Source organism: Chiloscyllium punctatum, chromosome 12, assembly GCF_047496795.1.
Source record: "Chiloscyllium punctatum isolate Juve2018m chromosome 12, sChiPun1.3, whole genome shotgun sequence".
Classification (NCBI taxonomy): Eukaryota; Metazoa; Chordata; class Chondrichthyes; order Orectolobiformes; family Hemiscylliidae; genus Chiloscyllium; species Chiloscyllium punctatum.
In genome coordinates this window covers 17,242,896-17,270,809 of record NC_092750.1, presented here as the reverse complement: position 1 = coordinate 17,270,809, position 27,914 = coordinate 17,242,896, and the positions used below count along the sequence as shown (strand labels likewise).

At 40.3% G+C, this 27,914-nt stretch overlaps 1 protein-coding gene across 1 annotated transcript in view; it reads left to right on the top strand.

The window, feature by feature from the left end:
- LOC140483631 (guanine nucleotide-binding protein G(i) subunit alpha-2) overlaps nt 1–27,914 on the top strand; it is a 241,975-nt gene that overhangs the window by 201,163 nt on the left and 12,898 nt on the right. Inside the window, exons 6-7 of the mRNA XM_072581933.1 lie at nt 10,588–10,717; nt 18,326–18,479. Of these exons, the coding sequence (XP_072438034.1) occupies nt 10,588–10,717; nt 18,326–18,479 (284 nt within the window). The remainder of the gene's footprint in view (nt 1–10,587; nt 10,718–18,325; nt 18,480–27,914) is intronic.

Genomic DNA, 27,914 nt, shown 5'->3' with positions numbered 1-27,914 from the left:
AACAAGGACGTGGGCAGCAGACTTTTGGATGACTTCAGATTGGTAGATGCAGCATGGGAGGTCAATTGTGAGAAGACTGGATAGTCAAATTGACAGGTGGCAAAGGCCTGGATGAGTGTTTCAGCAGCAGGTGAGTTGAAGGAGATGCAGAGTCAGGCGATGGTAAACACATGGAAGTTGGCAGATTATGAAAGCACGAATGTGTGGTGTGAAGCTTATGTTAGCGTCAAATACAACACTGAGTTTGCAATACTGGTTCACCCTCTAATAGTTGCCAGAAAATGCGATTAATTTGATAGTTAGGGAACAAAGTCTGTATCAAGGGCAAACATAATTCGAGGAAATTTCTGCTTATTCAGTCCTGGATATTATCCAGGCTGGACAAACAATGTGATAATTTAATGGAAGAATCGAGAGAGGAGCAATAAAGTCCATATCTTACTAGTTTTGTGATTTTAAAAATTATAACCAGAACCGCGCCCCCCCCCCCCCCACAAGATGTATTTTTGTAATGTTTAGAGAGTGCACAACATCTATTCTCTGTATTTCATATAAACCACATCAAGTGGTTACTATTTGTAAAATCTGCACTGAGATATAAAGTGTAAGAAAATATTTTTGCAGATTTGGGAGATTTCTTTCTCCATTTTTTAATATTTTATATTTCAAGTTGAAACACTTTCTTGAACTAATTTTTCATACGATGTATGGAAGTGAATGATTTGGATGTGAGCATAAGATGTATAGTTAGTATGTTTGCAGATGACACCAAAATTGGAGGTGTAGTGGACAGCAAAGAAGGTTACCTCCAATTACAACGGAATCTTGATGAGACAATGGGCTGAGGAGTGGCAGATGCAGTTTGATTTTAGATAATTGCTAGGTGCTGCGTTTTGGGAAAACCAATCTTAGCAGGATTTATATACTAGGGAGTGTTGCTGAACAAAGAGACCTTGGAGTGCATGTTCATAGCTCCTTGAAAGTAGAGTGGCAGGTAGATAGGATAGTGAAGAAGGTATGCTTCCCTTTATTGGTCAGAGTATTGTGTTACAGGAGTTGGGAGGTCATGTTGTGGCTGAACAGGACATTGGTTAGGCCACTTTTGGAGTATTGCATGCAAATCTGGTCTCCTTCCTATCGGAAAAATGTTGTGAAACTTGAAAGGGTTCAGAAAAGATTTAGAAGGATGTTGCCAGGGTTGGAGGATTTGAGCTATAGGGAGAGGTTGAATAGGCTGGGGCTGTTTTCCCTGGTGTATCGGAGGCTGAGCGGTGACCTTATAGGGGAGTCCAGAACTAGAGGGCATAAATTTAGGTTGAGAGGAAAGATAAGAGACCTATGGGGCACATATATGGAATGAGCTGCCAGAAGAAGTGGCGGAGGCGAGTACAATTGCAATGTTTTAAATGCATTTGGATGGGTATATGAATAGGAAGGGTTTGGAGGGATATGGGCTGGGTGCTGTCAGGTGGGACTGGATTGGATTGGGATATCTGGTCAGCATGGATGAGTTGAACCGAAGGGTCTGTTTCCATGCTGTACACCTCTGACTCTAAGTGAAGTTCAATGAACTAATAGGCCAGACCTTGTTGCAATAATTCAAAGAGGATATGATGCAATAAAAATCTACTTCGTTAACTAAAAACAAAAGAGATGGTTTGTAGATTCGTAGAGCGCAGAAACAGCCCTTTGGCCCATCAAGTTTGCACTGATGTAACAACCACTAAAAGTGCGCTAATTCCAATTTCCTGGGATTGAATCATATCACAGAGCCATACAGCATGGAAACAGCCCCTTCTGTGAATGTTATATCTAAGTTACTCATCCTATTTTTTTTAAAGGTTGTAAAGTCTCCAGCCTCCATTGCTTTCCCAGGCAGTACACTTCTGCTTTGTACCACCTGCTGAACTGGTGGAGATATTTTCACACTATACATGTGAAAATTACCAATGTTTTGGATGATGATGCAATGGAAAGCATGTATGTGAGAAGTCGGGACTGAATGGGTGAATCCTAAGGAGAAATTTGGAACCAGGTGAGAGCAGTCTCACTCACCTGGATGATGGCGGGGGAAAGGTGGTGTGGAATACCAGGTCAAAGCCTGTAGACAGGGCAAGGTTACCTTTGCCATAGTCACATTGAATGTTGTTTGCCACTTTGATACTGTAGCAAGTGGTGTGGAAGAACCTGACTGAAGGAAAGATGAGCCTGGATTTAGAAAATTATAAAAAAATCAAGGAATTGAAAGAACAAAGCAAGATTAGAGCTGCAGCAGAACTTTGCAAGGTCCTCAAAGGTCAAGGATATGTAGGTGTATGCTTCTCAATGACTGTCTGTCTGTGAATTTGTCTTTGAACTGTGTGCTAACGTTCCTTTGTCACCCAGGTTTCCTTCATACTGAAGGGTTGCTGTTGCACATGGATCTGATTCATAGATATTTACAGTATAGGAGGAGGCTAATTGATCCATTGTGTTACTGCTGGCCTTCTGCAAGAGCACTTAGCTAGTTCAACTGCTTTACTTTCCTTGCATAAAAAAGTTTTACATCTTGTTCTTAGATTAGATTACTTACAGTGTGGAAACAGGCTCTTTGGCCCAACAAGTCCACACCGAGCCTCCGAAGAGCAACCCACCCAGACCCATTCTCCTACGTTTACCCCTGACTAATGCACCTAGCACTACGGGCAATTTAGCATGGCCAATTCTTCTCACCTGTACATTTTTTTTAGACTGTGGGAGGAAGCCGGAGCACCCAGAGGAAACCCACCCAGACACTGGAAGGATGTGCAAACTCCAAACAGACAGTTTCTGAGGCAGGAATTGAACCCGGGTCTCTGGCACTGTAAGGCAGCAGTGCTAACCACTGAGCCACCGTGCTGTGTTGTTAATTTTTCCTATTTGTCATACTGGTATCTTCTGATTCTTAACCCTTCCGAGAGAGTGAGTCTTTCCCCTGCCACTCTGTTTAGACGATTTTGAACATTGCAGTATTTCTTAAGCTTCTCGAAGTAAAACAACCATTCTTCTCTAATCTATCAACATAACTAAAATTAGTATGTTCAGCAAAGGAATAATGCATTTATTGGAACATCTACCTTCAAATTTACTTTGTTTTTATTCAGAATTCTATGTACTGACACCCTTGAATGAACAGCATTTAGGTTTTAGAAAAATTTAGAATTCATGTTCCATTCTAGAAAGCCTGATAGCAAAAGGTAGCACTGGAGCCAATCTTTACATGCTTTCGTAAATTCATCTTCCAATCTGAGAACCACAATTGGGTTCATTCCTGTTTAAAGAAGTATAAGTGGATTTGTAGTTAATGCACACCACCTGCATGCCATTAAGCACAATTAACGTGCAATTAACATTTAATGTGTAACAGGAGGTTATTTATATTAAATAATCATTGTCTAATTTATTGTTGTTGTTTGACTAATCCTGTCCCATGAGTTTTCTCGTTGTCTTGTAATTAGAAACTGCTCACCCAAAAGAGTTTTTTTTAGAGAAAGATATGTTATACACAACATTGGGCGGCACGGTGGCACAGTGGTTAGCACTGCTGCCTCACAGCGCCAGAGACCTGGGTTCAATTCCCACCTCAGGCGACTGTCTGTGTGGAGTTTGCACATTCTCCCTGTGTCTGCGTGGGTTTCCTCCGGGTGCTCCGGTTTCCTCCCACAGTCCAAAGATGTGCAGGTCAGGTGAATTGGCCATGCTAAATTGCCCGTAGTGTTAGGTAAGGGGTAGACGTAGCGGTATGGGTGGGTTGCGCTTCGGCGGGGCAGTGTGGACTTGTTGGGCCGAAGGGCCTGTTTCCACACTGTAAGTAATCTAATCTAATCATCTAATCATTACGGTTGATGAATTTGGCAGATAGTTGTTGCGCAATTAAAACTTTTTACTGTTAACATATTTTCATGTCCATAACCCAGACCTCTCTTTAATTCTGCACTGACTTTTCACTGGCTGTCATGGTCGACACTATATCCTTTTATGCTTAGCTTGAGCTGTCCTGCGTATTCTTGAACTCATGATGCATAAAGGATTTTAAAACTGTCTCCCAATGTTGATGTGGGGGAAGTATGCAGTAGATTATCCATTAACATGAGTTTCTCAAACATACTTTTATCATAGTCTCTTACCTTTTTTGTATGCTTTCTCACTGCAGTTTGTGAGAAATTGACCAAATTTGTTCTTTCAAATTTGGGTATTGTAAGTAAAGCTACTCTTTCACAACCACCTATTTCCAAGGACTGCCACGTTTTTCCCCCAGTCATGGGATGTGGGCATTGCTGGCTGACGCAGCATTTATTGACTGTCCCAGTTGCCCTGGGGAAGATGATGGTGAGTTGTCACCTTGAACCACTGCAGTCCATTTGGTGCAGGTAAATCAACAATGCCATTGTGGAGGAGGTTGTAGGAGTTTGACCCAATGAAGGTTGAGGAGCAATGGGTATATTTCCGAGTCAGAATGGTGAGTGCTTGGAGGAGAATTTGCATGTGATGGTTTGCCATCTATTTTCTGTCCCTGCCCTTTCTAGATGCTGTGGTGTCAGAGCAGCCTTTCTGCAGAGGATCTTGTAGATAGTACACACTGCTGCTACTGAGCATTGGTGATATGTACATTAGTTTAGAAGCATTTGTAGCTTTTCTTTTGCCACCCTGATTTGTATTTTCCTACTGCTCATCAAAGCTCCAAGACATCCTCTGCATGTAAGAAGTGCTACTGAAAATCGACGTGCCATTAACTTAAACAAATGCCTGGTCGTGGGAGTTGTCTCCACAGTGAGAAGTACTATTGATAAGCAGAGCTCCTGTATTTAACTCATTTTTACTGTAATATTCCTGTCGCACCCAATCTATGGTGTAATCTAGCCATCTGCTTCTGGTTTCTGGGAAATTAAACTAAGAACATTCAGTCTTTATTATTAGTGTTTTGCGTTATGCTCTCTTATCACTCCTATCCCTAATCTACATTGCATTCAGGGAGACATAATGTTATTGAGACCAGTTGTGATCTTTCACTATGGTAAATATCTGTTCATGGCAATTTCATTCATTATTAGCTTTTATCTTATGCTTTCTCCCACAAATAAGTAATGTACTGTTAACAGCTAATTAATTCATTTTTATTATTTGTTCTAGGATGTGTGTTGATGGCAAATTGGGCCATATATTGCCCATCCTTAATTGCCAGTGATAATGAAATGATGCAGTATAATTTCAAGTCTAGATGGTGTGTGGTTCAGAAGAGAGCATGCAATGATATCCGAATGACATGGCTGATAAATATGAATGTGTTATAGTCAAGTTTGCTGATGACACAAAAATAGATGGGCAAGGAAGAAAGTGCTGAGAATGATTCAGATTGTAGAGGGGTATCGATATAGGAAAATGTGAGGTTATGCACTCTAGCAAGAAGAATACATGAGCTGGATATTACTTAAATGTAGAAAGCTACAGAATAGTAGGATTTGAGAATCCTTGTCCATGAAACACAAAACACTAGCATCCAAGTTCACTGGCTAGTAGGGAACTTGGACTTTATTTCAAATGAATGGAGTATAGAAGTAGGAGGGTTATGCTAAAATTATACAAGGCATTAGTCACATCACAGTTGCAATATTGTGAACAGTTTGGGCCCCTTATTTTAAGGAAAGCTAAACTAGCATTGGAGGCAGTCCAGAGAACGTCGACGAGCCAGATACCAAGACTGTCTTATGAGCATAGGTTGAGTAGATTGGAGCTGTACCCATTGGAACTTAGAAGAATCAGAGACGACTTTATTGAAACACAAGATTATTACGGGAGTTGACAGGGTAGATGCAAAAAGATTGTTTCTCCCTTATGGAAGATTGTAGCATCAGAGGGCATAATCTCAATAAGGAATCACACATTTAAGACATGTGAGGAAGAATTTCTTTTCTGAGGGTAGAGAATCTCGGGAATTCTTTCCTACAGAAACTGGTATTCAAGGCTGCGATAGATTTTTAATCATGAAGAGAAGCAAAGATCATAGCAAAAATTCAGGAACAAAGTTGAGGATTATCAGATCAGCCATGATCTCATTGAGTGGCAGAGGAGACTCAATGGGCTGAATGGCCTACTTCTGTACCTACCTCTTATGGTCTCATGCAATTGATGGTGGTAATCCCATGCTTCTCCTGCCCTTGTCGTTCTGGTAATTAATAATGCAGATTTGGAAGGTGCTGTTAACGGTAGCCTTGGCAAATTACCATTAGAGTGGTGCTGGAAAAGCACAGCAGATCAAGCAGCACCTGAGGAGCTTTTGCCCAAAACATTGATTTTCCTGCTCCTCGGATGCTGCCTGACCTGCTCTGCTTTTCCAGCACCAGTCTAATCTAAACTCTGATTTCCAGCATCTGCAGTCCTCACTTGTGCCTTGTATCTGGTCAGCGCTGTTATATTCAATTTAAGTAAATATCTGAAAGGAACATGCTATATTTGTGATAGAGAAAATGACACTAAAGGTGGAAAAAGGTCCTATGGAAGAATTCAATTAGATGATTTTTTAGGTATCGTGAGAGGGATGCTTACACGTCCCTCACTTCAGGCTAATAAAATCTTGCCCCTGTGTTTCTTGGTGACTTTTTCTATTAAAGTCACAGCAGTCTGTAGAACAGAAAAAGTCTTTTAAGCATCTCTTGTAATCCTCTTGCCCAGCGCTTGGCCGATAGCCTTTTATGCCTTGGCACCACAAGTGCACATCAAAATACTTCCAAAATGTGAGAGCTTCTGCTTCTACCACTCTTGAAACACAATGAGATTCCCATCACCCTCTGAGTGAAAAACAAATGCCTCAAATCCTTTTGAAACATTGGAAGATAAGAATTGACCTCTTTGTCCCACTATCTTATACTTTGGTAATTTCTTCCCTGTCCCCACCCATCTGTTATTACTTAATGAAACTCTGTGACCTGGTTTGAGGGCTGTCCTACTGCAAATTGGATACCTTATTTGTGATTTGTCAACATTTGGTCTATATAACCTGGTCAGTAAATTGCTGGGGCAAAAATTGAAATTGCTGGAAAAGCTCCGCAGGTCTGGCAGCATCTATGGAGAGAAATCAACATTAATGTTTGTCAAGTGACCCGTCATTAGAAATAAAATGCTAGATTCCATTTACACCAAGTTTGTGTTGTGTAAAACAATAACATTTTTTTAGATACTTGTTTCATTCCACATGTTTTGGAATTATGATGACAATTTGAGAACACTGCGGCTTGTGTTAATAGAAATAATGCTACACATTGCTGATCCTGAAATATAATGACAGCTCATATAGTGCCTGCAGGCAGCCTTACTTAACTTCCAACAGTCTTTCGGAAGTTATGTTTCTTGATTGATTGATTGTCATTTACTTGAGATCAGGTTATAACAATGACCTTGGCCAGGTTTGACATCAATGAAAGGAAAGAGAGATCTCAACCCACCCACCCAACTATCCCAGTCACCTTATTCCTCTCCGTTAAATCAAACCTCTGGATCAAAAGCAAATACATGTGTTTTCCAATTCAATCCTTGAAAGGTATTGCTCCTGAACATTCACCCAGCAGTGACAACAGACCTAATCTACTCCCGAGAAATACCCTATTGTCAAAGTTGTGTGGAACATGTTTGTGTGTAAATGTTTAACTATTTAAAGCTGTTTGGAGGAAATAAAATAATTAATGGACATGAAAGCACAAGGTTAGTGGAATGTAAGTAGATAAACAAAGTTTGCTCATATCTCAAGGCATCTTTCACTTGGCTCCAAAGGCGGTAGTTAACAATACATTTAGAATTTTGTGTACAAAACAGACTTAAAGTTGAAGGTACTGTTGCGTTCTGTAGATGTGCCAAGTTTAATTTGTGGATCAATTGCACCAGTACAAAACCTCATTGTATTCTGATAGGAATGTCAAGACTTGCCTTAAATGCTAACAGCTCCTATGGTTCGTTGCTTTTAGTCCTCTTGCAGCAATAACTGACCGTTCAGCTCATTCTGAGTGTGTTATTTTTCAGTGCAGTCTTCCAAGATAGTCTCCTTTATCTGATCAATAGATGGCTGACAGTCTGTGCCGGTAATTTAATTCGGTTGCCCTAATGATATCACGAGCATGAAGACAGAAGCTTCAAAGGTTTATGAATGTCAGCAGAGACTGAATTGCTGATTACTTTCACTACCAGATGTCATTTGTTTGTCATAAAAACTTAACAGTTTATATGTTTGTTTGAAATAACATCAATTCTATTCACAGTGCTTAAGCTTGATACAAGTTGTATTTTGCAAAAAGCGGGGTAACAGATCTGATCAGCACAGAAGCTGACCTGGGTTGGATGATGAGCCATACTGGGTTAGCGTTGACAGCATCACCCAAGCTAGGATAATCTAACTGTCTGAATTTTATGCCTCTGATATATTGACCGTCGCCTTCTGTTTCTATGTTCCACTTTATTGTCCATTGGAACTCCTTGGTTGCTCCAATGTTCTTCAATACTGCTTACCATTCTAACTGTCTGAGCTTAGCACTGAAGCTCCCTTTCACATGATCAGAAGGGTCGTGTAACATCTTGTTCTGTACTTGTTACAATATAGCCAGCTTGTACAGGGGAGAGATTGTTTCACAATTCATGATTTATTTTACAAGAACCTAAACTCCTGTGCGCAATGAAAGCATCTGGTGATAAAAATTCAACTCTCACTTGGCCTAATTGATGCTGTCCCTTTGGTCTATATTCGCTTTATGTGTAACGACATTTCCGTATTGTGTTCTCATTTTTTAAATGGGAAAATGACCCACCCACCCACCCCCAGTACGTATCATTTCTGTAGTGATAAATGTATTGACTTGGGCGTAGAAATAATTGACTCAAAGAGCTGGTACAGACACAATGGACTGAATGTTTCAATCCAGTAAATATACGGTTTGCCATAGAATCATAAGGCTAGTCCCAAATTCCAAAGTTAGTCAGTCAGCACCAAGGTGCCGCACCTAGCCTCATTGTCCTGTGCCATTTGGATTTTCAGCTTTTGCTCACTGCGCAGCTGGAAAGTGCGTGGCTCGGAATGTGCTTGAGGACAGATTTGGGCTTGGGCTGTGTTTCTGGTTAGAACCAGGGAACCTTAGTACTTTTGGTTCATGCGTAAAGAATGGTATTTGAAGTGTCCTCCCAGAGGGTTGCTGAAATGATTTCCCAATAAGAATTATCCTCGTGGCTAAGAAAATTGGAACACAAGCATATTGCGGAACTCCAAGTCATAGCCTAAAGTATTGTTTTAAAAGTCAAACCCATATTCTGATCAATATCTCTGCTGGTGAGATTTTGTATGATCAACTCCTGAATTAATCTCACTGTTAAGTTAGCCTAACGTCGGGAAGCCATGCCAGTCAGAACAGAACCTCTACTTTGGTTTTGTGTCCAGGCTTTTACAAATAGATGAGATTTCCCAGTTCATTTTATTCTTGTTCACCACAATAAGGCAGATTGTACAGGATTTCGCGAACAAGTGACTACACCTCCTGCATGAAGAGAATGGGTTAGTATGTCACACAGAATTAACAATAATGTTTTCTTGAATGAAGCACCAGAAGGATATATGGGATGACTGCCATATTCCACAGATCATTTTGATAAATGGAACAGCACCAAGATAGCAGTTCCAATTTTCCAGCTTTAGCCAGAACTGTATATGTTGCAAACTTCTCCACAGGTGCATGCACAAAATTAAGTCCGATGCAGAGTATTACTACTTTGTTGAACACGTTTTTTTCTTTCAAATTACAAAGCATTCAGGCAATTCATTTTTGAGTATTGTTTCACTCACTGTTAAGTGTGCTGGGATGTTTAGCTACTTTAAAGATGCTCCATGAATGGTTAAACAAATATAACTGAGTACTCTCACTCCATGGGATTTGGTGTCTCGGCTGTATTGTGAAAATAAATAGAGACAAATGAACCAATGATGTGATAAAAGACTGCAATATTTATCCCAGCTTGATGGGCCCTTGTGTATAGAACTATCAAACAAACCACATGAAAGATTCTGATGGGAGATGTTTGTAGCACATAGTTGAGAACTGATGCTCAGCATTTGCATTACCCAAGAAATACCACTGCTGACCCAGTGTTCACTGGGCTTGCTTTAATGTACTAAAGGTTATTTTGATGACTAAACTATTTGAGAGAATGTAAAGGTCTTTGACTGGAGGTCTGAATTAAAGTTGTCTTTGTCTAGTAGAATCTGTAATACAGTCAACATTACCTCAGCAACTACCTGCAAATGTAAAGTTTCACAGTTCATTTTGCAATTTGAAGTTTAAAGACTTGACATCACATATTTTCAAACTCTCCAGTCAAACGAGATTTGATCACAGCAGGTTATAGTTCAAAATTTAAAATACCGCTATCTCACAAATTTAATCAGAATTTATGTAATGAACAAATATCAAGCTGCAGGAATAAATGTCCATGCAATGGATCAGTCCTTTGATTACAATAATATTTTTTAAAATTGATCAGTCCACAAGCACTAACTTGAAAGTTTAAACGGTTGTATCGATTTTTTTTTCCCATCTGCAGGATGTTTGATGTCGGTGGACAGCGATCTGAGAGAAAGAAATGGATCCATTGCTTTGAGGGTGTTACTGCTATCATCTTCTGTGTAGCTCTTAGTGCATATGACTTGGTCCTGGCTGAGGACGAGGAGATGGTGAGTAATATATCTTGGAGTTTTGAAAGTTCGGCAGGGTAATCTGTTTTTAATTAATCCATAAATGCAGAATTTATGTTGATACTTCAAAAGAATTTTCAGTGGGCTGCGTTAATTATTAGTGTCATTCAGAAATTGTTTCCACAATTAAGAGCATTTTAAGTAGGCTAACTTGAATCCAGCATGACAAATACATAGAATCAGATTTATAGAACAGAAAGAGGCTGTTGAGTCCATCATGTCCATTCCCACTCTATATATCCTAGTTTCATATCTTCTCTCAGCTCTCAGCATGTAGCTCAATAGGTTATACCATCTGAAGTGCTCCAGTGTTCTTCAAATGCCAAGACAGCATTTGACGCTACAGTCCTTTCAGGCAGAGATCTCCAAACCGTCACCATCTGTTCTGCTCTCTTAAGGGATCTATAGCATGTGTTCCAAGGTATTTGTTTCTGTACGTTCTCAATCTGGTATTATTTTTCCTTCTCAAATAAATTACCTGCACACTTCTCCAGATTCAACTTAATATACAGTTTTTGGGAGAACATTGCGTCTTAACTCCCCTGTAGCTTTCTATTGATTATTTTAAGTCTCTATCCCCTCGTTAATTTTTACGATAATGGAAATTAGTCCTTCCAATCCACTGCGTAAAACACCTGGGTTTTTTCAAGTTAGTTAAATCTACCCTTGGCTCCTATGTTCCAAATTAAGCAAGTAATAATCTTTGGTTTATCCAATCATTCTTCATCCTTAATCTTACTGGGTAGGTCATGTCCAATAAAATGGAGGTGACGGTGGAGATTTTGTCTAGTGGGGCGGACAAGGTTAGAAGTCACAACACCAGGTTATAATCCAATAAGTCTATTTGAAATCTCAAGCTTTCTGAGCACAGCTCCATCAGGTGAAGTGGAGGGGATTGTGCAAACACTATTTAGAGATAATTGAAAGATAATTCCAGGTAATTAAGAGTGTCAAAAGATAGTACAAATAGTATGAGTGGAATGTAGATCTGCTGCATAACAAGTCTTTGCAGGTGATCAGAAGTATCATTTGGTGTGAGTAAAGTGTCAACAGTTAAATAGCAAGGGAAGGGATAACCTGTGATCTGATTAATTGAGGCAGAAAGATAATTACAAAAAAAATCCATATTCACCTGATGAAGGAGCAGTGATTTCATAGTTTGTGATTTCAAATAAACCTGTTGGTAACGTATCGTGTGACTTCTAATTATGGCTGATGAAGGAAGCTATCCACTATTGCTTCCCTCCCCGCCCCCCGAAAACCACCTTAGCCACCCGTTCTGCTATCTTAAGAGATCTACAGATGTGCTCCCAGGTATGTCTGTTTCTGGGCATTCTCAATCTGGTATTGTTTTTCCTTCTGAAATAAATTACCTGCACAGTTCGCCAGATTCAACTTAATTTAGAATTTTTGTGCCTACTTGATCAGTTGGTTGATATCTTTAAACTCCTTCCTCACTATCAATCATAGTCAATTTTTGCACCATCTCTTAAGCACTTCTTAATCACTGCCTACATTTAATTCTATCATTAATATATCATCAGCAAGGAACCCACTATTGAGATCATAGCAAATAACCTTCCAGTCCCAAAAAAGCAGTCAACCATAATTCTCTGCTTCCTACCACTGAGCTGTTTTTGGATCCAACTTTCCACTTTTCCATGGATTCCATGTGCTTTTGATTTTCTGATGAGTCTGCCATGTGGAACCTTGTTGCTAAAATCTATGTAGACTACTTCAAGCACACTGCCATCATTGATGTTTCCTTGTGATACCGCAAAATATTCAGTACAGTTAAAAAAAACTGTGTCCGACTAACTATTCCATACTGACTTTTGTTAATCTGTGCCTTTCTAAATGATTTACATTGTCAAGTCTTGCTCGGTAATTTTCCCACACAGAGACTGAGCTGTAATTCCCCAGCTTATCCTTTCTCTCTTTTCAACAACATTCTAATATTAGCAGCCGCTTAGCACCACAGCTAGCCAGAGGACACTGGAAAATGATTTCTGATATTTCTTTACTTGTCCCCCTAAGTAGGTTGAGATGCATTTCATCCAGACCTTGTGGACTTTTAAGAATGCAAAACATTTTCTCCTCCCAATTCAACACTCCCTGCTATTTTTACCCCATCTAATATTTCATGTCCTTCTTCAACTAAAATGTTTGCTTTATCCATTTGATTCATGAAAACAAACGCAAAGGATTCACAAAGAACCTTACCCATGCCTGCTATCTCCACACATAGAAATAATTGGCCATAGCTTCTCTTGACTTATTCTTTCTCTTTTGCTTTTTATGCATTTATAAAGATAAAACCTTTTGGGTTTTCTGCAGGTATGCTCACCAGTGTATTTTCATGCCCACTCTTTGCTTTCCATACACCTTCATAATTTCACTCCTGGGCATTTTATATTCCTCTAAGATTTCAGCAACTATGAGTTCTTAGTATGAACTTGTTAAAACTTGAACTTACTCTGTATGATCTTTGAGATGTCATTGCATTGTGTGGTTATGACTGATGGGGGTATCCAGATTTGAGTCCACCCCTTTCCTTTGTCAGATTATATTTAGTTTGTATTCTCCTTTTGCTCCTTCATGAATGTCTTTCACCGCTCTGACATTGATTTACTTTCAAGCCGGTGTATCCAGTCCACTTTTGCGAAGTTACGATATTTTTCGTAAGATTGACCTTTCCAGAGTCTAAGTCTTTTATAGACACTTAATTGTACATCACAGAAGAGGCTCTTTGGCCCATCAAGTCTGCGGTGACCTGTCCACACGAATCTCACTTTCTGGCATTTGGCACATAATCTTGAACGTTATGACTGTTCAAGTGCCCATCCACATACTCTTTAGAGGTTGAGGTCTCATGCTTTTACTGCTCTCCCAGGTCATACGTCTGGATGCCCTCCACCTTCTGAGTGGCGAAACAAAATTTCCTCAAATCCCCTCTAAACCTCCCTCACCTTTAAAGTTTTGCCCCTTGTTATTGACCATTCAAATAAACGGCACTGCTGATTCCTAAGCAGCCTGTCCAAGCCCCTCATAATCTGACACATCTCAATCAGGTCCTCTCTCAGCCTTCTCTGTTCAAAAGCATATTTAGTCCGTCTTTGTAGCTAAAATGCTTCAACCTAGAGAACATCCTGGTGAATCTCCTCCTCACACCCTTCATAACCGATGCTTCCTATTGTGTGGTGACCTTTTGCTCTACCTGTCTTTATGCTTTCCCAGAATAGCACTAAATCTCTCTGAATTTATGACTAGTAGCAGTGAAAAACTGTCTTAATGAAGCTCCTTCCACTTGGCTAGATTTGTTTTCTGAAACGAAGTTCAGAATTTCCTCTTGTTGGCTTGCTATGAATTACCTTAAAATATAATAACCTGCATTCATTTTAAGATTTCTTTACAATTAAATTATTCAAGTTGATATTACTTGTATTCTGAGCAGTGGAGTTGCCCTTCCTTTATTCCATGGTTAAATCTTGAGGCTTTATTGAATGCCCCTTCTAGCATGTCAGCTGTTCTCTTCAAATTTGGTGGTTTCTTCAACTATTAATATCGTAATATTGTAACAAATATTTTTGGTCTTTTTAAGTTGCTATCACGCTTAAGTTAAAACATCAGCAATGAGGGACTTATGCCCGAAACGTCGATTCTCCTGCTCCTTGGATGCTGCCTGACCTGCTGTGCTTTTCCAGCACCACACTTTCAACTCTGATCTTGAGCACCTGCAGTGTTCATTTCCTCCTAAAGTTATCATAGTCTAACCTGGACTGCTGGGCTACTCTCATTAGAGAGATAACTGATGGTGGTTTAAATTGAGGCTCATCACACCTTGGGCAATAGGTGAGGGTGAGGTTGAGAAGAGAAGTCTTTCATCATAACTTTAACCAGAGTGGGAAATTGGATCCATGCTGTTGGCATCACTGCATCACCAATCAGCCATCAAGCCAGTTGAGCTAACCGACCTGCTAAAACATAGTTCAGGTCAATTTTAAGAATAGAGTTATACAACACAAAAACAGACCTTTTTGATCCAACTCCATGCTGATCAGGTATCCTGAACTGAATTAGTCCCATTTGCCTGTGAATTAGTCCCATTTGCCTGTGATTGCCTCATATCCCTCTTAAACCTTTCCTATTCATGTACCTGACCACATCCCTTTTGAATGTTGTAATTGGATCCAAGTCTACCAGCTCCTCTGGCAGCTCATTCCATACACACACCACCCTCAGTGTGAAGAAGTTAATCTCAGGTCCTTTTTAAAATCTTTCTCTTCTCACCTGAAATCTATACTCTCGAGTATTAGACTCCCCTGCCCCTTCTCCCCTCCCCCCACCCCTCCTCAAAATCTTGGCTATTTACCTTATCACCTCATAATTTTATAAACCTCTGTCTGGTCACCAGTCAGCCTCCTGTACTCCGGGGGAAAAATCCCAGCCTCTCCTCATAACTCAAACCCTCTAGTCCTGGCAATATCCTTATCCTCTCTGTATCCTTTCTAGTTGACAACATCAAAATAAAATCTTTAATTACCTACTAATTATAAGAAACAAATTAAAATGCAATGTCAAACATGCATGCTCATGTATTAAATTTAAAAAGGGGAATGCGTCAGGTACAGAGACAAAAATAAAAGTTACGTGGTTTAAAAATTCTTAAGAGCCCTTGAGGTGTTACAACTGTTCAGTTATTAACTTGTAATCCCAACAGTGGCAAAGTATAGAGTTCCTGTTGCATGGTTGTTTCCCCAATTTGATTTCTCAATGGGGTGTGGTGAGAAGAGAACAAGAGTGGGAAAGAGAGGGAGATACTGAGTCTTTCAGGTCTTACTGTTACAAACTTGCTTTTCCTTCTGTCTGCTGTGCTGCTAAAAGATGACTGTTGAAATATGGTTTGTTGTGTAATCCCAAGTATAGCTGCATTGTCTTTCCAAGTTGAACAGTTGCAGGCAAACATTCATGTCTAATATCAGTAACCAATTGTACAAATGTGAATTGAAACAGGAGATGCACATTTCTTGACTCTGATTTCAGTTATTTTAGATAAAATGGTGATTTCATTGCAATAGAGAATAGACAATAGACAATAGATGCAGGAGTAGGCCATTCTGCCCTTCGAGCCTGCACCGCCATTCAATATGATCATGGCTGATCATTCCTAATCAGTATCCTGTTCCAGCCTTATCTCCATACCCCTTGACTCCACTATCCTTGAGAGCTCTACACAATTCTTTCTTAAATGAATCCAGAGACTGGGCCTCCACTGCCCTCTGGGGCAGAGCATTCCACACAGCCACCACTCTCTGGGTGAAGTAGTTTCTCCTCCTCTCTGTCCTAAATGGTCTACCCCGTATTTTTAAGTTGTGTCCTCTGGTTCGGCACTCCCCCATCAACGGAAATATGTTCCCTCCTGCCAGAGTGTCCAGTCCTTTCATAATCCTATACGTTTCAATCAGATCCCCTCTCAGTCTTCTAAACTCAAGGGTATACAAGCCCAGTCGCTTCAGTCTTTCCGTGTAAGGCAATCCTGCCATTCCAGGAATTGACCTCGTGAACCTACGCTGCACTCCCTCAATAGCCAGAATGTCTTTCCTCAAATTTGGAGACCAGAACTGTACACAGTACTCCAGGTGTGGTCTCACCAGGGCCCTGTACAGCTGCAGAAGCACCTCTTTGCTTCTATACTCAATCCCTCTTGTTATGAAGGCCAGCATGCTATTAGCCTTCTTCACGACCTGCTGTACCTGCATGCTTGCCTTCATTGACTGGTGGACAAGAACACCCAGATCTCTCTGAACAGCCCCTTTACCTAATTTGATACCATTGAGGTAGTAATCTGCCTTCCTGTTCTTGCCACCAAAGTGGATAACCAGACATTTATCCACATTAAACTGCATCTGCCATGCATCTGCCCACTCACCTAACTTGTTCAGGTCACCCTGTAATCCCCTAACATCCTCATCACATTTCACCCTACCACCTAGCTTTGTGTCATCAGCAAATTTGCTAATGTTATTGCTGATACCATCTTCTATATCATTTACATATATTGTAAAAAGCTGCGGTCCCAGCACGGATCCCTGCGGTACCCCACTGGTCACTGCCTGCCATTTCGAAATGGAGCCGTTAATCACTACCCTTTGGATAGAGAATTGGCTAATAGGAAACAATCTAGTACTTTGCCCCCAATCCCGTGCGCCCTAATTTTACTCACTAACCTCTTGTGTGGGACTTTATCAAAAGCTTTCTGAAAGTCCAGGTACACTACATCCACTGGATCTCCCTTGTCCATCTTCCGAGTTACATCCTCAAAAAATTCAAGAAGATTAGTCAAGCATGATTTCCCCTTCCGTAATTTCATCCTTTATAATAGACTCCAGCATCTTTCCCACCACTGAGGTCAGATAGTTTTGTTTATTCTGCATTGATTTCCTGGACTTGTCTCAACCTGTGGATGGGTGATCATGGCAACCATTTTAGGAATTTACTTTTTTTTAAAAATGTAAAACCACTTTAATCCATGAAAGGTCTCAGGTATTAAAATCAGATGATGGATGTTGAAAATTGAAAGCCATATTTATCACTCTAGTAACACTTATAAAATTGATATCCACTGTTAAATGGGATGTGATCAATGGATGCAGATTAATTAATAAACCCAAGTTCAAGGCAGGAACTGCCTGCTTTTCCAAATCTCTTGCACACCATTTGGAAAATGGGAAGTCAGAAACCTTGCTTTTCATTTAATTATTTTCCTGAGATGGAGAAGGTAAGATGAAGAGGGCTTGTGCTCACTGAGGGGTGAGCAGAATCTATATATCACACTGAAGAGAAACGCTCTTCTCTGTTCTCACTCCCACTCTATCTTTATGGGGTACTATGCCAGTGCCATGATGAGTTCACTTTACAATGTTTTGGGGTATAACATCAAAAGAATATTGTCATTGCCTCAAGTTATCAGGGTTCAAGATGGTTAAATGCTTTGAAGGAAATGAGTAGACGCACCTGGATTCAAACCTCTTACTGGCTGATGGGATCAATATTTCCTTGTTAAGAATATGATCTGGTAAAATGGAAGTGGTAGAATGAAAGCTGTTTCATTGATCCAGTTTGGGGTCTGGGCATATTATGCAGAGTACACCAAAATTGTGTCTGATCAATTTGGGAGTGCTTGATGTTGACTCCAGAGGACAAGGGATGGGAAGCATTCAATATCGCAGTATTAAACATCCTTGGATTTTTAAAAAGAACATAAGTGACCTGTCCCCTAGATATCTGATCAAGGGCTTATGCGTGAAATGTCGACTTTTCTGCTACACGGATGCTGCCTGACCGGCTGTGCATTTCGAGCTCCACACTTTTTGACTCCAATCTCCAGCATCTGCAGCCTTCACATTCCCTTAGATTAAGTCAGACTTTGAAGAGATCACTGATCCAAATGTTTTTAAGAATAATGTTGTTCTGTAGAAAGTAGGTGTGCGTGGAATATCTGGGTTCTGCATTGCTTATAAAGTTGTTTCACACTGCACCAGGCTGGGAGTAAGCATTCCATAATGAAGCCACTCTCCTCTGTTCCAGAATCGCATGCATGAGAGCATGAAACTTTTTGACAGTATTTGCAACAACAAATGGTTCACGGATACTTCTATCATCCTCTTCCTCAACAAGAAGGACCTCTTTGAAGAGAAGATCACCAAGAGTCCCCTGACTATTTGCTTCCCTGAGTATTCAGGTAGGTGCTTAGATGTGTTCTTTCTTTGCCTCCTCATGGAGTGGTAAAGGCTAACATTTTGACCAGTCCCCAAATGCTCTTGAATGGAATGACTGTTTCAGAGGGCATTTAAGAGTCAACCACATTGCTGTGGATTTGAAAACATGTTTATTGCAGACGATGTAAGGAATGACTGGTTTCTTTCCCTGAAGGGCTTTAGTGAAACAGATGAGATTGGGTTACATGGTTAATTGAAGGCGGAAGGAAAGGTGGAGTGCTTTATTTTTAGAGAGACGGGTTTTCCTGTTATACCCTGTCTATTCTGGAGAGGAGTGAGACGGTGTGAATCAGCCCTATGTTACGTGTCTCCCTGCTGAAAATGTGCCTGACTGAGGCATGTAAAGTCCACTCCCAGCTTTCAATCCAGGATTCATTAATTGCAATTAAATTCCACCATACCTGGTGAGATTTGAACCCACATCCCCAGAGCATTAGCCTGGGCCCTTGGATCACTAATCTGGTGACCTTACCATTTTCCCCCTTGCCACAGTAAAAGAAAATTCTGAGTTAAAATAGCTGAGTTGATCAGCATTTGAAATTAAAAGAATGTTTGGTGAACATTTTGGGTGTCACTATCTATCAAAGCTGGTGGAATCTAAGCAGTCAACGCATCTGCAGATTAACCCCCTGTTTGCTCTTCGGATGCTGATTGACATTAGCATTTCTAGCCTGTTTTTGTTTGTGATTTCTAATATTCTGAATTCTTTTCAGATCCGAATATTCCTTCGTTCCAATTTGGCATAGTTCAAAGAAATAGTTGTCACTGATGCAAAGTGAGACTGATCTTGATTTTTGACTTTGTTCCAAAAGAAACTTTGTGGCAAAGAAAGAAAGGTTTCCTCCGTCCACTTGGTGCAGTGAAATTTTAAATGACGCTTGATTAAAATATCAGTTCTGTTGTAACCAGCACATAAATGACGCCCACGTCCCTTTTTATTGTTTGTTTTAGAAAGTCAACCACAAAAGTATGTTGTCATGTAAATATGAGATAAAGTGAGGATCAAAATGGAGTAGAATAATTTCACATATTCAAGTTCACTTCACAATTCATGGGCGGCAGGGTGGTGCAGTGGTAAGCACTGCTGCTTCACAGTACTAGGGTCCCAGGTTCGATTCCAGTCTTGAGCAACTATCGGTGTGGAGTTTACCTTTCTCCCTGTGTCTGCATGGGTTTCCTCCAGGTGCTCCGGTTTTCTCCCAGAATCCAAAGATTTGCAGCTTAGGTGGATTGGCCATGTTAAATTGCCCACTGTGTCCACGGGTGTGCAGGCTAGGTGGATTAGCCATGGGATATGCAGGGTTACAGGGATAAGGTAGAGGGGGAGGGTTTGGGTGGAAAATTTGCTGTTGACTCAATGAATTGAATGGCCTGCCCCCACTCTGTAGGTATTCTATGAAAGTATATGCCTTTACAAAGTACCGTCAAATGATTTTAGGATTAATGTCATTTCAAGTGATCAGAGACCCTTAATGTACAAATCCCTGTAATACTGCATTAAGACTCAAGATTTCAGTAATAATATTCAGAATATTATTAAATAATTCTAAGTATTATTGACCTTACGAAGGTGCAGTACTGTTTACCAGTCTATTAATATTGGGAATAATATTGTTAAGTTATGGGACAGTTTTGCAGTCTGAATAATGAAGGATAAGGAAAGATTTACTTTGCATGTAGAAAATGGTTGAAAGACTTGATAGAATAAAGTGAGAACATTTCCTCAACTTGGAAACTTGTCCTCAATTTTGGAACCCAAACTGAGGGGTGGGTGGCATAACCTTAAATATTCAGCAAGGCCATTCAGTGGTAATATCAGGATGCAGTCTGTCAAACAAAGACATGTAGCAATCTGTAGTACCCGTTCTGAAATGGTTCTTGGGCTCAGTCAGTAGAAACTTTCACCACAGAAATTAGAACTGTCTTTGTAATTGGGCAGGGGTGTTTGGGTTTTAGGAGCTGTGTCATCAAGGCAGGTGGATAGACCTGAGGTGCAAATCAACCATGATCTAATTAAATAGCTTTATCATGTCCCCATATGCCTGTCAGATCCACCCTAGGGTGACACGGTGGCTCAGTGGTTACACTGCTGCCTCACAACGCCAGTAAGCCAGATTCAATTCAAGCCTCAGGCAACTGTCTGTGTGGAGTTTACAAATTCGCCCCGTGTCTGCGTGGGTTTCCTCCAGGTACTCTGGTTTCCTCCCACGGTCCAAAGATGTGCAGATTGGCCATGCTAAATTGCCCATAGTGTTCAGGGGTGTGTAGGTTAGGTGCATTAGTTAGAGGCAAATGTAGAGTGATAGGGTAGGGGAATGGGTCTGGGTCGGTTACTCTTTGGAGGGTTGATATGGACTTTATGGGCCAAAGCGCCTGTTTCCAAACTCTAGGGGTTCTGAGATCCCTCCTCTTCAATGCCCTTTTTTTTTGCCAGATGTGTAATCGGTTTTTCAGAAGGGAGAACCTGGTCACCACAAATACATTGCCGCCTTATCGATTCCAGATGCATAAAGTATGAATTGGTTGATACGATCACTCGAGCTGACTCGTGGCTGTGCATAGCTGTATTATAAAGTGTGCAGCCCTGTTCATCGCATTTCCCTCGATGTAAGAGTAGTCCCAGGCATTCATAGATTTCCGTTTCTGACATACTGGCACTGACCCAAATAAGTAAGCCATCTATGTAACAGTTTTGTGTTCCGTGAACTTGTCTTCCATGACTTTGAGATTGCACTGAGCTGACTGCAGATGGCTCCTAAGTACAGTAAAGGGGAAGTCTGGTGGAGGAGATATGGCAGAAGTAACCCAGCTGTGCCTTTGGTGTGACTGTACGGAGACAGTCACTGGCAAGCTGCAGTGAGACTTTGGATGACATTGGATAATGTCTACACAATTAATCATTGTAACCACGTCAGCATTTGCAGGAAACAAAAAACTGGTTTTGCTCTTTGAGGCAGCTGGTTGTGCTATTTGGATCTAAAATATATTGTATGCATTCCGATCTAATTTTAACATAAATTGTTTGATTTCTGCTGCACCGTATATTTAAGAGTATCTTCTTAGACAGCTCCTGCACAGCTGTTATGTCGTACTATTTATGGCTAACACTTCCCTGTTTGTGAGGTGGAATGTCACTCTCTTTTTGATGTGTTCTATTGCTTTTCTTTTGAGCTTCACAGACGCCTTTATGTTGCTTTATGCACACAAGCAACGTATTTTGGCATAAGATTGATGGTGTAAATGTTGCTGAAAAGTATGTATGTGTATGATTTGTATTCAGAACAAATAGTGACACATTGTTTTGTACTAAAGCTACACCTTTTCCCTAGTTTCCACCCACAGAGGATATGAGGTTGGGAATCCAGTAGGTGAATTGCAAATGTTTGGGCAGACTTTTATTCAACCCTCCGTTTACCCTCCAGTATTTTTGTTTTCTTTGTTGAATGTGCCTTTTCTAGCTGAAGGAAATGATGGAGATAAATGAACTCGTTCTGAGTGTTTTACCAGTGCTACTTAGATCGAGGAGGAAGAGTGCAGTATCCTGATGACCTGGAGTCTGATATTGCACAGGGCAGAGAGCGATCTGTTCAGCCATGCCAAGCTATGTCTGTCATCCCGTTGTTTAAAAATAATGTACTATATATTTTAATCTAATCAGTTCTAAAGTTGAGGAAAGCAATTTCACTTCAGTTCAGAATGAGGGAAGAGGGGAGAGAGAGAGAGAGAGCAAGTGCACAACTACAGAACGATTCACCTTCTATCCATAGCAATGAAAATTTTCAAATCTATTGTGAAGAATGTGATAAGTAGACACTAGGATAATAATGATCTGATTGGAAAACAGTGGTTATAGATTTGTGAATGGGTGTGTGTTTGATGAGCTTATTTGAGATTTCTGAGGATGTTACTAACGATTGAGGGGTGTCAGTGAATGTAGCATACTTTGATTTTCAGAAGGGTTTTGATTTTTAAATATGTGATGAAGCAATGCAGTTGTGTGGAATAAGGATAGGCTAAATGAGAAAGCAGGAGGAATAAATAGGTCAATGTCACTTTGGCAGCCTGTGACTTGGGTACCACAAGAATCAGTACTTGGGCCTCAACACTTCACTGTTTTGGATATGGGGAAAGAAAACATAACATTTCGCAGTTCATGAATGACATAAAATGAGCACAGAATGTGTGCTGTGAGAAGGATGCACAGCAACTGAGAGAATTTGGATAGATTGAGTGAGCAGACAAGAACATAGCAAATGGGGTATAATGAGGAATCTATTTTCATTTAGGACTGTGGGCATCACTAGCTTGACCAGCATTTAATTGCCCATTCCTAATTGCCCTTGAGAAGGTGGTGATGAGCTTCTTGGACAGCAACAGTTCATGTGGTTGAAGTGCACCAACAATGCTGTTAGGGAGGGCCTTTCAGGATTTTGATACCACCACCGAGAAGGAACGGTGATATATTTCCAAGTTGGGGTGTTGAGCATCTTGAAGAGGAACTTGCAGGTGGTGATTTTCTCCATGTAACTACTGTCCTTATCCTTCTAGATAGTGGTGGTCATGGGTTTAGGCAGTGCTGTCTAAGAATTTTTTGAATATCTGCAATGCATCTTGAAAACACTGCTGCACCTGAGCATCTGTGCTGGAGAGAGTGAATGAGGATATGGTGTCATTGAGGTTATACATTTTATTAAAAGGAGTATTTCTTAACTGGTAAAGAGGCTAGAAAGTGTAGGTGTACGAAGGGTCAGAGGTGTCCTTGTCCATAAGTCACTGAGAGCTAACATACAGATACAGCAAGGAATTTGGAAGATTGATTCTATGTCAGTGTTTATTGTAAGAGGGGGATTTAAGTATAACAGTAATGAAGTCGTGCTTCAGTAATTTAAAACCTTAGTTAGACTATGCCTGGAGTAATGTTGTGGTCCCTTTACTGTGGGAGCGATGTCATGTTGTAGAGGGACTGCTAAAGAGGTTCACAGACTTGTGCCTGAGATGGCAAGAATATCTTAGGAGGAGAGGCCAGGTCGATACAGGAAACCTGTTTCTCTGGGATGCAAATTTCAAAGCAAGGGGACTGAGGTGAGAATTTTCCTTACCTGGAAGACTGAATTCTCTACTCCAGAGGGCCATAACAGCTCAGTCATTGCATATGTTGAAAGTAAAGATTGATGGGGTTTGAAATCCTGATGATGGAAAGTGTGTGTTTGGGGTAAATAGCAGTCAAGTAAATGAGACATGACCATACTGAATGCTGAAGGAGTCTTGACAGGCTGAATGGTCTTTTTCTGTTCCAATGTGTGTAGAAGCGAAAGCAATTTGTAATCAAAACCAGCGTCAGTGAAGAAAGGTAGACTGAGGAGCAAGCTTCTTGATGGCAGAGAACTCTTTTTAAAAATAAGTTGAAGCTTTGTACTATGTCAATGACATAGAGAGGTCTTGCAAAGACAGTTTACAATAGTTCTTCAACTATAGATATAAACAACATTTTAAAAAGATTTAGTTCCTCAACTAATGTGCTGTGTAGCAGAGAACCTTTTTTCCTTTGAAAGTAAAGTCTACAGCCAATTCTTAATGGCAGTTACAAATAATAGGATAAGTTTAAAAACCAAAGTTTAGCTCAGTAGCTGTACTAACAGCATAGAACTGTTGAAATAACAATATTTCACGATTACAGGGCACAGGTGTAATGATGCCAACGCTATCCCAACTTGCAAATAAAATGGCCAGGAAGCAAAATCTGTTAAATGGAAGATTGAGTTTAAGCCCCGGAGTTTAAGCCCTTAAAAATTGGTTCTTAAATCAAAATGTTCGATACAGAGACTTTAAACAAGGACTACGTGTACTTGTCATATTACTATTCCACCCCGGATAAAAATAATTGATAGTTCTTGAATTCGTGTCAGGAAAACAAGAACAGGAGTAAGCTGTTCGGCCCTTTTGAGTCTTCTGTCATTCAGTTTACAAGATGCACAGCAGCAGGTTGCCAAGGCTCGTTTGACATTACCTTCCAATGTTGTGTCTTGGCAAACAAGGGCAGCAGGCCTTGAGAATGTCAACATTTGCAAGTTATTTTCTATTCTGAAATGGAAGTATATAGCTGGTCCTTCCTAGTTCTTTAAACTTTACCACACTCAGCTAAAAATCTAAAATCTATTTTCTATTGAACTTTTTTCAGGGAGAGAGTTGCAATTTCCACTCCACTTTCCACTCTACTTTTCTTTCAATTACTTTAGGTTACATTGAGAGTGGAACTACTCTAGAACCAAGTTATAGACACTGTACAAATGAGGGTGGGGCTGTTCCATCATCTGTCCCCGTTCACAAAAATATCCAGCAATCAAATGGCTGGTACAGCTTCCTCTCCAACATCATACACCACCTAATGCACAAGTGGCACACAGCTGCTGCTGAATGCTCATATCAGCACTGTCAGCTTTTCCACAGCATACACTACTCTGTAATTTTCATTCTTGATATGTTAATCACTGCTTTATAGTTTGGAATCAGTACCACTTCTAACTTGGACTGCTTTCGATCCTGGCATTTTAATTAAATCCATGACTCTGTGGTTTCTGATTTCAGAATTTCTATAGAGCTAGTGCAATTGTAGTTTTTGTTTGGGTCCATGTCCTGTTTTCTAATGCCCACAGCAATTGTAACCAAGCCTACGTTGATACGAACCCCTGAAATACTCCGAGGTTGCCTTTGCAATTCTGACAATTGATTGAACTATTATGAAATTTGCGGTTAACAGAGGTTCCCTTTGTGGGTGAATGCACCACCCAGTGTGGTGCTGAGCCATACAGGTCAAAAAGAACCCAAATTCCATACCTTGTCTCTGCCATTTTATTTAATATCTAATGTGAATTGGACATTGGTGTCTATGAAATACCTCAGGGTAAGGAAGTGTATTGTGTGTCTACAAATCTCTAATGTCTCACTATTTTCTTTCCTAGCTTGCCATTAGAGTCAGGGAGAAATTTCTCATTTATATTTTAACCCTAAATTGGCTTGAATTATTAATATTTTTGTGTCTCTAGGTAGATCACATGGTTATAGATAATATATAAAGTGGGTACTTAACATGTTTCAATTGTATGAGTCAGACTGGATAGATCAGAGGTCTTTTCCTGCCTACATTGTACTTCTGTACTTTGCAGTTGTATGACTTTGTTTGTTGACTGGACTGTCAGAGCTCAGGAGGCTGCTAGCCAGAAAGAGATTCCCATTTGATCATAATGGACAAAATTCAAGGGGATAAGGGAGTGCAAATGGATTGACTGACAGTCCCTTTCAGACTTTGCAGTGTTATTTTTCCAAAGTGCACTTGCATATTGAAACCTTAGTAATTGTGGTGTAAAGTGTGAACATTTACTGCTTAGCTTTGAGGATTTTTATTTCATTTTAAGCTTCCTTAAGTTTTCAGCTTAGATTGAAGGTGTTTTAGCAGACACCAAAAAGGAAACCCCATCAAGTTGTCCAAATCTGGTCTGACCTACTGTTGAGACTTGCAACTTGGATAAGGGTGGGGCTCTTGTAATTTGGCAGAGTTTGCAGGTTCAGCACCTGCTCTAGGATGTGACTGCGTAATGTAAGCCAACCCATCGGTAGAGTGTTGAGAGAGTGCTGCTGCATCAAAGTTGCTTTCTTTCAAATGAAATGCTTACCAAACGTGCTGCCTGTCACCTCCAGTATATTCCATGCTTGGCATACTTCATTCCTCATCTGTATGCCACTTTGCAGTGAAGTTTCCCACAATGATAGGTAGTTTATTCTATTTGCCATCATTCTCATTACTCCGTCACATGATGATCTATGTGCTAGGAAAGCTTGCATTTTCATGTGATATCCCCTTTAAGGAGCTGGGGAGCATTTTGAAAGAGGATTAATTTCTTCAAAAGCACATTCCAAATCCACAGCTTCCACTGAGAAGGACAAAGGCAGCAGATGTTCAGGAGCTCAACCACCTCCCAAGCCACGCAATGTCTGACTTGGAACAACATTGCTGTTTCTTCTCTGTCACTGGGTCAAAATCGTGGATCTCCTAATAACACTGTTGGTGTACTTACAAGGAGTTCACAAAATTAGCGCACCTTCACCACCTCAAGGGCAATTATGAATGGGCAAAAAGTGCTGACCTGGCCAAGTCTATGTTCCGTGACCCACTGAAGAAAACTTGGTTCCCTGATCATATCATTGTTATATTTTATTTGGCAGCCTTCTAAACTGTCCTATTGAAGAAAAGCCAGAAGAAAAGAACAGGGACTATGTTACTTTGTGTTATTCAGTTGGGAACTGCAGAGAGCTGAAGGCCAAGATGTTGCGGACTGGCGAAGAACCATGGGAGAAGGAGGAGTTCAAGTTTTAATTTTGTCAGAGCCTGCAAGACCATTTAAAGGTCTAGAGTAAAAGGGAGTTGGAGAAACTAGATCTTAGAGATTCTGTACATCAGGACTATTGCAATCCAAGTGAGTGTCTCTGCCTTGTATTGACCATGCAGAAGGAAGTTGGATTATAGCTACTGGTGAATGGGTCAAAGCAGTTGGGAAGTGATAAGTCCTACATAGAGGCAGTTGGAAAGACTGAAAGATTGAATACAATCCCATATTTGTGCAGGTAGTATTGAGCGTTCTGTACTTATAAATGACCAATTTTTTTAATAGTGAAATTTACCCTTTTATTTCAGATATCCTTTTACCAGTTAGTTATGCTTGAATCATGTTGATTTTAGTATTTTTGCAATAATACTTTTGAAAAAATGAAATTTTGTCAATCAGTTTCTTTCTGTCAGCATCATGAAAGTTCCCTTTTTTAAAAATTATTGATTTCTCTGGAGATTTTAACAACGATTAAGTTGAAAAGTAGGTCGTGGATCAGTCAGTATTAATGCATAGATGCACCCATATCTATAAGCCAAGGCTGCTCATTTAAAACAAAATCTTTCCATGTCATAAGCCAGTTCTGTTTCCCTTGGTTACTTGGTTAAACTGAACCTTGGCTTATAATATGGAGGTTGCACAATTAATAACTTAGATTGTCTCAGCTAAGCCCCACCACCAATGATCTCATCTATGTTCTTGACAATGGAGACTTCATTTCTCTAATGCTGACCACTACAGATCTTTTTTTCTCAAACGTCTTCACTCCGAACTCCTGCGTGCAGCTAAATGCATGACACACTCTATCTTATTCATGTTTTGGAGATGCCAGTGTTGGACTGGGATGTACAAAGTTAAAAATCACACAACACCAGGTTATAGTCCAACAGGTTTAATTGGAAGCACACTAGCTTTCGGAGCGACGGTCCTTCATCAGGTTATAGCATCGCTCCGAAAGCTAGTGTGCTTCCATTTAAACCTGTTGGACTATAACCTGATGTTGTGTGATTTTTATCT